The sequence below is a fragment of the Malaclemys terrapin genome, chromosome 1 (genome assembly GCF_027887155.1).
Source record: "Malaclemys terrapin pileata isolate rMalTer1 chromosome 1, rMalTer1.hap1, whole genome shotgun sequence".
Classification (NCBI taxonomy): Eukaryota; Metazoa; Chordata; order Testudines; family Emydidae; genus Malaclemys; species Malaclemys terrapin.
In genome coordinates this window covers 272,077,537-272,089,784 of record NC_071505.1, presented here as the reverse complement: position 1 = coordinate 272,089,784, position 12,248 = coordinate 272,077,537, and the positions used below count along the sequence as shown (strand labels likewise).

The following is a 12,248-nucleotide window of genomic DNA, read 5'->3' as shown; positions in this document are numbered from 1 at the left end:
CCCTGGCATAAGGAAATTCTCCACTTGTCACTCAATAGGAGGAAGAGCTCTACTCTCTCCTCAATACTTGCTCGCATAGTAAGGGTACATATTAGTTGTAAAGATTAGAGGATGTTTGGGATTTGGCTGGAGTGCAAAGTGTTCTGGCTATTCTCAGCTGCCCCTTGGGTTTTTATGAATGATTGTAGGTTATAGTAACCTTTAAGCTGCTCTAACTTAAATCACGAGGTTGGGCAGGCTTCCAGATACCCTGATAATAGAGGATACAAAAATGGCTTAAAACCGTCTCCCCAGTCCTCCTTCCCAAACTTGTGTTTGTGCCAATGGGCATAAGATTCTCTAGCATGAGAGGAAATGAGCCTCTTTACAGTGGACACAGATGATCTCTATATAACAGTTCATAGTGATATATAACAATACACAAGGAATTCAGGACGTAACAGCAACAGCCATGTGAACTAGCTGAGAAAAAGAGAAGAAGCCAAAAAATTGAAGTTCCTCATTGAACAAGGTATATTGAAAAAAGGCACGCAGCCAAGCAACCGGATCAGTGTTGATCTACAAGAAACTCCTATTTCCTTCATTGTGCAAGTAAATAGCCAATGTACAGATGATTCCTCAAAGCTACCAAAAAAACAATAGCAGAGAAAATTGATCCTGCTCACAATATCAGATGTTGCCTAAAATTCATTATCTGTCTACAGCCAAATAAATTAACATAACCTGAACCTTAGATCTTATGCAAAGTAACACTGCACAAAAAGACAGGTTAATAGGATCTCTGGCAAGATTATCAAGCCCAACATTTAGCATCTGTCTAAAACAAAGTTTCTGTTTTAAAGTGTTCTCTGATGGTAGAAAACACACATTCTAGGATGGCAGAAATCTTCACATCCCAGCCCCTCGACTGAGGAACCCAACAATAAACCCTATGCTTGTGTGTTGTGCCATCCTGTCCACATTTCCTGCCAGTTCCATTCTTGTAAGACAGGAAGAGATTAAAACTGACAAATTCCCATCTCACTGGATCACCTTACAGAGCAGGAATCTTGTCAGATGTAGACCCCTGCCACCATGCAAAAATGGAACTGGCAGACAGCAGGGATGTGATGGCCAAACTTGCACATCTGCAAATCACAACAGACCAAACAGTCTGTCTTTTCCATTGTCATGCCAAGCAGCTGGAATTTTAATACTGTAACAGATTTTCTTTGGAGGGGCTTATTTTAATATTTGGAAAATGAGTTTTATGGGATGACCAAATATGGAAGCTATCAACTTTGACAGTGGTCTTTTATAGGTATGTGTGTAATCATAAAATATCAATCAGGATGGCCATTTATTTTGTTTCCGACCAAACTAAACCCGCCTTGTTCAGAATAGACACAAATGCTATTTTCTTTGGAATCAAACTAGATTATCTTTTTCACTGTATGAGTTGTCTTACATATCTGGAGTCATACCACATGACTTGTTTTTTATACTATTGTTTACTTTCTAAATGTATAGCTAATTCTCCTCTGATTTTAAAGCAGATCTACTGTGTAATGGCAGGTCACAGTTACAGATTTCAGTTGACAGATTTGGGAAAAACAGGATTGATCAGTGCCTTATTTTAGGTATGCAAAAAATAAACCCTGAAACTTGATTTAACATTGTAATAAAAAATGGGTTACGTTTGTACCATTTCACATCCAGAAGCATGGAGATACGCTATGCCATTTTCTGTTCTTGCCATAATCTTTGCCTCAAAAATGTGATATCAGAATCTTAATGTTTCATGCATGCTGTGCAATATGGTGAGAAAGTATGTTACTTTGACCTTTACAATTGTCTTTCATTTTATCTTCTGGATAGTCATATCTCTTTGCTGTCTACAGAATCTCTACCCTGCAAGGAAGATATAAGTAGCCTGAATACCAAAAAATGTGAGGTTTATGGGATTTTAAGCATATTAAAAGTACCTGGTATAATCTTTCACAAAAAACGCTGATGTCTCATGCACATTTTAGATTTTACAATGGGACTACAAAATGACAATGATAGAATATAAATCTATTCTGGGCATGATTGTAGTTTGCATGACAAATGTTACACATAAAACCTATTCTTATTTCAGTATGAAGTTTGAAATCCTGTGATCCTCAAATGTCCAACTAGTGGAAACTGCGTCCCTTACTTTTTATTCCGTGCTGTATTTAGCCTAATAAAAATGTAATAAATATCTTCTCTTTAAAATCTGCAAATGCTTTTCTAAGCAATTAATTGCAATTGTAGGCAGAAAGTGTTATACAGTCATATTCTCTCTGTGTCTCTGTCTCTCTCTCTCTCTCTCTCTCACACACACACACACACACACACACACACACACACTTTCAAATATGTGTCCTAATTCACATTTATTCATCTGAATAAGCATTCACATTTTCAAAAGCACTGAGCACCCAGCAGCTCCCATGGAAGCCAGTGGTAGCTGCTGGGTGCTCCACACTTATATAAAACTTTTCATCTGAAGATTTGTAGAAGTGCAAGTATCATAATGGTAGTATTACCAACCTAAAGCATTAAAAAAATCTTGAGTTAGCACCCTCTTCAAAGTATTAAATTTGAGATTCCTTTTATTTCTGATGGGGAAAAAAGGTAGAAAATATGACCCCAATCATGAAGGCTAGAAATTTCCTTTCTGAAAAAAAGGGAAAGCTGAGATTCTCTCATAGTCATATAAATCCAAGAGCTGGAAAAATCACCCAACATTGTGAGAGTCATGATAAAATTGTGAGAATGGGCAGCACTGCAATTAATTTCCCTTGTATACCTACACCTAGTTGGGTTGCAGAAGTGCTGGGATTAGAGGGAGAAAGCGGTTAGTGGGTGTAGTTCTGCATGTAGCCTGGGCTAGGGAATAGAGGAACTTGTGTGTTTGACTCTATTGAATTTAAAACAACATGGTCTTGCTTCATTCAATCAGATACCCACAATGCTACCATAATGCTAGTACTGGCTAAAGCTTTCCCCTCTTTTAAACCACTGTTTTCACTTCTTATAAACTTTAGTTGTCAAGGTGGGATGAGAAGTCCTCTGTGTTGTATTGTTATCTCTTTTCAATGTTTTTCATTTATGAAATGCCCAGAGCATTAGCTCAACACCCAGCGTTTTTTTTTTTTTTTTTTATAAATATGAAACAGCCAGTATTTCCTCAACCTTCCTACCCTCACCATAATTGGTGGTCAATGTGAACAAATAATTTGCAATTAATAGCTTATTCCAGTATTGTGAAGATGAAGATTCAAACATTGTGAGTCAGATCCCCCAAAATCACGATTGTTTTTAAACAAGAACTTTGGGGTTCATTTTATTGGTCATCTGGTTTCTGATCCTTTAGGGTGTGCTCAGTTCATATCTTCAAATTTTCCTCTCCATCCGTAAGGTCTAGAAATTTGCCTTATTTTTAAATGGAAGCTGAGTCTTTTCTTTCTTTTCCAGTGCCTTTACAAGAGTACACACACACACACACACACACGGTGGTAACCTACGCACAGTGAATCTGTCTCAATTTTCTTATTGGACCCCCCCCACCCCAGAGAGGAATCCCCTTCCACCTCTCCTAATCTCAGCAGCAGCTGACAGTTTCTTTTAGTTTTGCTAATCATCTCATTTCATTAATACTCATAACCTTATTCCAAAGGTTACTCAGTCACAAGCATGTACTAGGAAAAATACATTTTCCCTACATCCATACTGTGTACATGACTTAGCTCTTTTATTGTGGAATAAACTGTGACACTATAGTTAGCTGGCGCCATAATGATATTGTAAGCTACAGCGAAGAGTGGTCTAGTGGGTAAAGCCCTAGTCTAATAGCCAGGAGACCTTGCTTCTATTCACAGATCTGCCATTGACCAGCAGTATGACTTTGGACAAGTCATTTTATTTCCATGTCCTGTTTCCCTATCAGTGGTGTGTATAATGTAGAACATGTCATTTTTGTGGCACATCAGATATAATGGAGTAAATGAATAATATATGGAGATATACCTATCTCATAGAACAAGAAGGGACCCTGAAAGGTCATCAAGTCCAGCCCCCTGCCTTCACTAGCAGGACCAAGTACTGATTTTGCCCCAGACCCCTAAGTGGCCCCCTCAAGGATTGAACTCATAACCCTGAATTTAGCAGGCCAATGCTCAAATCACTGAGCTATCCCTCCCCCCATGAAAATTGGCTCTGGCTCAACCCTGGAAAGAGAGAAATCACAATAATAGGAACAGGGGGGAAAAAAATGAAGAATTTGCCACTTATTTAACCTCACAGGTGATCAAGGACATTAGATCACAGATTGTCAGCACAGAGTGAAACCTTTGGTCATCACTGCTCCTGGACACACAGATTGGTGGTTAGGAATTCATTCTTCCATTTTAGACTAACCAGGAAGCCACACTCTTCCTTTTCAAATCAATCTATCAAGAGTCACACTTTGTACTTACTCAAATTAAGAGATTACAACTCGCTCTACTGAATGGAACCACCACAAAAAAGGCTGAAGTTGTTGCCACATGTAGCAGCACACCTCCTAAGCAACAACAGCTGACAGGAACCAGGGCCGGCTCTGGCTTTTTGGCCACCCCAAGGAAAAAAAAACAAAACAAAAAAACCCCCAAAACCCAGGGCGGCCAGAGCCAGGGTGCAGGGGGAGGGAGAGAGAGAGAAGGAGGGTGGCCAGGGCTTCAGCAGGGCGCTGCCACGCGGCCCCTCCCGCCCCGCCACCTGCCAGGAGGGCTCTGCGCCGCTCCGGTCAGCTGGGAGGGAAGGACGTGGGCTGCCCTGCTGGGCTTACTGCAGGGCGCTCCCGTCCTCCACGCTGCCGCCCCCTACAGGGAGGCCGGAGCGTAACAACACACACACACACACACACACACACACACACACACACACACACACAAAAGCGCCCATGCCGCCCTAGGATTGGGCGGAATGCCGCCTCCTACAAGCTGCCACCCCAAGCACCAGCTTGCTCGGCTGGTGCCTGGAGCCGGCCCTGCAGGAACATCTCACACCTGTGCTTCACAAACTGCACTAGCTCCCCATTCACTATAGAACCAAATTCAAGGTCCTGATCTTAATCCACAAAGAATTTCTTGGACTAAGGACTATTTCAGAGACCATCTCACCTACCACAGCCTTCCCACATGGCTTCTCCCGCTGACATAGCTACCACCTCTCACGGAGGCAGGAGTTATTAAACCAACAGGAGAGCTATCTCCCATCGGCTGAGAGCAGCTTCACCAGAAGCACTCCAGCTGCATCTCTGTAAATGATGTAGTGTAGACATAACCTGTCACACTTAACTTTTTAACACACAAAAATATACAGTTAAGGTTCCCAGCAGTGTACACTGGAGTCAAAGCTAATACTTATTTTATCTGAGAAGGGAAACACCAAATTATGAGATTTTTTTTTTTTTTACAAATTTAAAGACAAAATCTCTTATAACATGTAAATTCCTGTAATTACTTTTCTCCAGCTGAAGCTTCTTTCCACCTTTTCAGATAGTATGTAGCAATTGGGGGCTATATCAGAGGCAGTTACTGCACTAACTTTGCACCTTTGGAAAGCTGGGTTCAAATCCTGACTTGTCACCAGTAAAAATGAATTAGGTGTTCTCTTCCTAGTTCCTGACATGATTCTGCATGAATGAAAGCCTCTCTCTCTTGCACACGCATACTTAAGTAAGATGAACTATTAGAACAACAGTGATGTTGCAGTAAGGGTGTGACTGGGTTCTGATATTCACATCTGCTGGACATAATATTTGCATATATTGATTTGAGCCAGACCCGTAGCTGGTGTAAATCAACATAGCTCCATTGACTTCACTGGTATTTAGGAAACAAAGTTCAATGTATATTATGAGATTTGTGTCAGAACTATGATATTTGAGAGAGTGTAGAAGCAAGATGCTGCATAATTTGCAAAATTACATTAATTCATACAGTTGTAGGTCATACTATTCAGCATGAGAGAAGAATGGCACACAGCAGAAGGCATGTAGTATTTCCTCTCTAACACTGTTCTCTCTGCCAGGGATGGAATGTGGCTCATAATAGCAGATAGCCAAGCAGAAGATGGTATAGCAACTGTCAGCACGAACAGTGACAGCTCTAAGCAGCAAAGGCATTTGGCTACAAAATCAGAAGGTCAATAGTAGTGGCAGCATGAGCTGTTCAAGCAGGCAGAAAGGAATAATGGGTTTGGGACTTAGGGTGTCTTTTTTTTTCATTTTGCTTTTGTTGGTGCTTGTGTGAATTTTATTTAACATATTGGCTATGTGCTCCCTACCCTATGGAAGTGGGGGCTCATGACAGTTTATCTGAAAACAGCATGATGGCAGACAGCAATTAAGCACCAGGAACTGCAGTGGCAGGCATCAGCATTGGCAGCCCTGGGCACAATCTGGGCAAAATGCAGAGACATAGTGATGGAGTGAATGGCCCATGTAGTGTGTGTTTGGATGAAATCATGGATTACCTCTCATTTTCAGTCTCCCACTGACAACAGTGCATTTAATGAATGTAGGAATAGCCAGTAAAACCCACTAATGGTACTGCATCTGTCCAGTAAGAACAGAACAGCATTTGCCCTCCTCCTCTCTTCCTTCCACCTCTCAGTTTGCAGTGGCTCATGGCATTTAGTTCAGAAATATAAACTACAAAAATGCCAAAGCCAAACAAACAGCACGAGCAGTTGCTAATGTGTTGGCTTATCTGTATCTCTAATTTTCATTTTTTTTTAAACATTTCCCCTTTTCCCAATCCCTACAGAAACTCAGAATGAGCTCTGTACAAACACATTCTGTCTAGTTCTCTCTCACACAGAAACCAGCAGCATGATGGATAAAACACATAAGTCACAGAGGGCAAAGTCAGATTCTAACCACTGATTGGTTAGGATGCTTTCCCAGGACCTGAGAATGATTGCATCGTCAGTACTGCCACCCTGTCCTCTCCTCTACCCCAAGCCCATACCTGTGCTTTGGTCCCAATTGTCTCCTAGCCCCCCCAAAAACTCCCCTCCCCAAACACCCCCCCCCAGCAATATAATTTGAGGTATTAGGCTGCAGAGTGAAGAGTCATTACATTTGTCTCCTCCTCCCCAGTTGCAGGCGGAGATGAAAGTGCATTGCTAAAGCTATGTGGAGAAGCTGATGCAGTAAAAGGCATCATGACTGGCTACAGGCAGCACCCATCACTTTCAAAAGTCAAACATTTAAAAGGAAAATTAAAAACATTGTATGTAGTATAATACAGATTTAGTAAGAGAGAGTTGATTAATGCAGCAAAATAATAGAAAATAAACACTACTGTTAAACATCCCCTCCGCCGTATTTTCTAGTGCTTCATTGCTGTCTCCCTAGTACACCTAAGCTTCCAAGAATCCATCATTTGCCTCCTTACTGCTATAAAATCCTATTGTCTTCTTTGACTTCTATTGGTTACAGAACCTAGAAGTCTATTTTCAGAATTCTTATATAGTGATATAGTCCATACATGTCATTATAGGTTATAATTTCATTACAGATTAAAGCCACAGCTATACTGTTAGTAAAGAAATATCACAGTGAATAAAGGCAGATCTAAAATATAGATCTGACATCTTACAAATGCTTTGTTTTGCTGCAAAAGTCTCATTATTAAGCCCCCATGCCAAAACCCACAAACTGATTATTAGAAATCTTTATTAGAGTTATACACTTATAAAGAGTAAGTGATCTGTGCTCATGTGTATGGTAAGGGAATTTAAGTTTGTAAGTCCCATTAGTAATAGGGGGCCTTATACATAAATGCCACTGAATCCACATGAGAGGAGACCTAATATTTAATATCTCCTTGAGATACAAAAGATAGTTTCAAGGTACCTTAATTCCATGACAAGGACACTGAAGAATCACATTCTTCATTTCTTAACAATAATACACTATTTTAAAAATAGTTCCAGGAATGGCCTTCAGTGCACTTGTGTCAACAAAGACCATAATCCAGGGAGAAAACCTCTTTCAGCAATGTCCCATTTGTCATTACAAGACAGTGACATTAATACTAGAAGAAGTCTGAAGTTTTCAAAGTCCTTCAATGGAAAATATCCACAGCCAGCAAAGCAATTATGGTTGCTTGGAACAAAACATAAAATGATAATTTCTTAGTCTGCTGTGACATCTATTATTTCCAGTCACACACTGGATTTTTTTTTAAAGAAATTAATTAGCTCAGAAAATACTATCAAACATGCAACTATGAAAAAGCACACCCTTTTAAAAGATACCAAACAGAGATGATAAGAAATTTCTCTGCACTGAACCAATACACTTAGATCCTAATCAGAGTCTTTTAGAGCTGCAGCATGCATGATTCAAGGGTAAAAGTTTATTTTTTGAGTCTGTCCCTGAGAATGGTTGCATTTTGCAGATTTAAATACTAGTGGGGGACACAAAGGATTGATGTATAGTAGATGATGTGAGTGTTTTAATTATGGTTTTATTTTCATTTTTATTAATCCTGTTGGGGACCAGAGATAGGTCCTGGGATGTCCTTGAAGGTACCCAGGACACAGACCTATGTCTGAGATGTTTCCTGTCTTTGGGTGTTTTGTTCAATGGCTGTTTAAATATATAAATAAAAGAAGTTTGGAAAGCTAATAATATGGGCTCTAAAATCAGAGCTGAGTCACACAGTGAAGTTCTCAGTACACAAGAGAAAGAAGCAACATTATACACTGCCTGCATATATTCACATGCAACGTAACAACTCCCTTCCATGACTATCAAATTGGCATCATGCAGTATCTGCCTTGATACTTTTTGCAAAGGCAGTAAATACAGACACCTCAGAAAACAAAATAGAGACAATTATAAAATCAAAATAACCATTTTGTTACTTACAGCACTTGATAAAATGGTAATGAGACATTCTTTCATCTCAGACCGTAGTCTTCCTACAGGTTTCAGCATTCTCTTCTGCTACAACTGTCATGCCTACAAAATACATTATTTAGAGCCTTTCCTCAGGTATCCAGTTTACCTCAGAATACATTATTTAATGTAGCTTCTGTTCCAAGATCTTGTAGAGGTTTCCAAGTCATTCTCACCCAGCTGCTGGAGTTAAGATAAACCTCTGTGTGTCTTGAACCATGACTATTGCACGTGCTATTGTAACACACTTGATTGACACTGCTCCTAATCCCACATCCCCGGAATAGTAAGATTTAATTGGCGTGCACTTGCAGCCACATTCTTCCAGCACTGAGGTGTGCTGCTGCACTGCGGCTCTCACAGTCCTGTCAGTTAATGGCTTTTCAATAGCTTTCAAATGGCAGCTTGATGAAACTAAGCTTGATGAGTGAGCTCGAGTGAAGTAGCAGAACAAGGGATCTTAAACCTTATTTATGCATGTTGTCTGTGAGCCAAATGTGACCAGATTCTTAGCTGGTGTTCAAATGGGATTATTTTTAGTTGCCACCAGTTGCTATGTGAATAGGAAATTGATACAGGTTACCAAAAATAACCTTTTAGCAACACAGATCGTTTTGTCAGTTTGTTCTAAGGTGAAAATGAGGACATAGCTCACAGCCACCTCCAGACGCTCCAGTTTGTCTGTGGGCTTGTTTTAAATTAAAAATGTTTGTGTTTGTATTCTGTAACATGCTCTTATTTTGCCACTTCTTTGAAGACTGTAGTGAATTGCATCAGTATTTATAATTGGACTATTTCTGACTGAACTGGAATTCAGAAAAAAGGAACTGTAAGGTTTACATATTGAACTCATAACAAATATATGTTTTTCTAATCATATTTTAACCATTCAAATTCTAATGATAAGAAAAATGTCTAATAAAATACAATCAGCTATAAATATACAATAAACTTCATTAAGTGCAAATTAATGTCTAGATATCTGACCTCTGAATAACATGTTGATGCATATTGATACATTACCCTGCATGTTCTGGGTTGTTTAAGGGCATACAAAAGGCAGACCTGCATTGTATTTTAAACAAACACTCAGACTCCATCATTGCTTTTAAAAGCAAAACATGGAGATCTGGCTACTACTACTTGGCAAATACTAATATAGCAGCAGAACCTATACTAAAATGTCAACTAGCTGAATAGCAATTTTAAGAAAATTATGCTTGGAAAATATCAAGGTACTTGAAGATGATGACAATGGTTTTGCTTCCTCTGTGCAACACACCATTATTATTATTTCACTGAGCAAGCATCTTGCAAAGTCAATCCGATTGGCTAGTCACAAATAGAATTACTGTTGGTCTGAAATATTGTTACTTTGTCTTATGCACACATGCCATTTTTAACATGTAAGTAGAGCAGGGAGCAGATCCACTTCATCAGCAATGATTACCAATTCAGATTTTATTAGCTGTCCTGTAAAGTACTAACGAGGTGGACTGATATATATTCAGACATCCAGTGATCAATTAGCAAGCCCCTTAGGTGAAAACTCAGTTCCTGACTAATGGCTAACTATTGCACCTTGGCTTTGAGGTGTGATCAGCATAACAATTGCTTTCCATGAGTTACTGTTCTTTCTTTGCTTCCAAAATATGTTTCTTTAAAATAAAATAAAAATAATAACAGGAATAACCAAAGGAAATAAGTCCAATCAAAAGCAACAAAGAAATTGAATTATCGTGCCATCTTTCCTCCTAAAACTCAACAGTAGACCAAAAGAATCAAATTAATTCATTCTCCAGTATCACTCTCAATCAGTACCTGGACATTTTTGGTCCATATCTGTTTATAAAATAAATAGCTATCTTATCTAAGAGTCAGTTCTAGTCATAGTCCATGAGCAAATGGCAACAAATCTGACAAAAGAACCCTTTCAGCAATGATTTTGGTGGTGACATTCCTGATAGGTTCAACCATGGTATTATGGTCAAATAGAAAGATTGTCTTTTATAATAGTATCATGCCTCTACCAATCCACACTGACTAAAAGCAGTAAGATTCTGTGTAAACCCTTCAGCAAGATGAATGGGAGCAGTGCCAAAAAAAAGGCCTTTGTCTTGAGACACAGAAGAATTACAGCTGTGAAAACAAATCAGATTATGGCTTGACCCAAATGTGGAAAAAATATTAATTGGATCTTGTTCATTTGTGAATCCAACATGTTTACATAAAGATTGTGTTTGCCAAGCCAAAAAAATAGGAAGGGCACTGCTAAGGATAGACAGTGTACTTGGTGCTGTAATAAAAAAAAGGAGGTACAGTCTCTGCCTAAAAAAGAATAAAATGTACAGGGCAGATTCTGAACTCAGTCACACTGCAAACAACTGCATGACTCCAGATTTACATCAAAGTAACTGGAAGCAGAATCTTACCTTTTACAGAGAGACACAACATGCACTACCCTCCACAAATGATATTTCCATTTTAGTACATACCTATGTTTTGCTTTTAGTGTATTAGGTGCTTACTGAATGGTTATCACTGGCTTTATGAAAGAAATGGGTTATAAGGAAGAATTTAAATTGAGAGGTTGATTCCTTCCACACTGCTGACGAGGAGGAGTTTTGGCATAAATGTGAGGGCAGTCTGGAAGACAGCACAAAGATGAGAGTGAAAGAATCATAGAATCGTAGGACTGGAAGGGACCTTGAGAGGTTTTGTAGTCCAGTCCCCTGCACTCCTGGCAGGACCAAAAAAGAAGGATCCCAAAGGAGTGGTTAGGTGGGAGTCACGATGGCCTAGTGAAAGGAATGAGGTGAGGAACGGGGATAAATGAGAACAGAGCTATAGACCTTTGTAGAGATGTGAAGAGCCTTGAGGATGAGAAGTGGAAGCTAAAATTGAGATAGAAGGTCAAAGGAACCCAGTGCAGGAATTTTTAAAATGGAAGTGACATGGTCCAGTTGGAGAGTATGAAACATGACTTTAGCTGTATCACTTTGGATAGATAGGCGAGTAAAGCTGCTAGGTAATTTTTCAACAAAATATGTGTAGTCAGAAAATGCTGATTCTTCAAAACCAAACATTTTCACAGAAGCATGTCATTTCTGAGGGAACTTTCATCACAAAAGTTTCTCAGGTCCAGGATGGAATTTCTGGATTTGTCTGGGATGTGGCAGACCCAGTTTCAAGACCTTGTTCTGAATTAGGCAGAGTCTAATTTGGGTCTTTGACATCCCAGGCAAGTGCCCTCACTACTGGGCTATAGCCTATTATGGGGCTTCTC

The 12,248-nt window shown here is 39.4% G+C and overlaps 1 protein-coding gene across 3 annotated transcripts in view; it reads right to left on the bottom strand.

Moving 5' to 3' along the window:
• The window catches only part of MYO16 (myosin XVI), a 588,255-nt gene that overhangs the window by 464,408 nt on the left and 111,599 nt on the right, over nt 1-12,248 (bottom strand). The window contains exon 2 of one of the 3 annotated variants that reach the window (XM_054013071.1): nt 8,933-9,025. The exons of the other annotated variants lie outside the window; for them this stretch is intronic. Within the exon in view, the coding sequence (XP_053869046.1) occupies nt 8,933-8,960 (28 nt within the window). The 5' untranslated portion in view covers nt 8,961-9,025. The remainder of the gene's footprint in view (nt 1-8,932; nt 9,026-12,248) is intronic. 3 annotated transcript variants of the gene reach the window in all.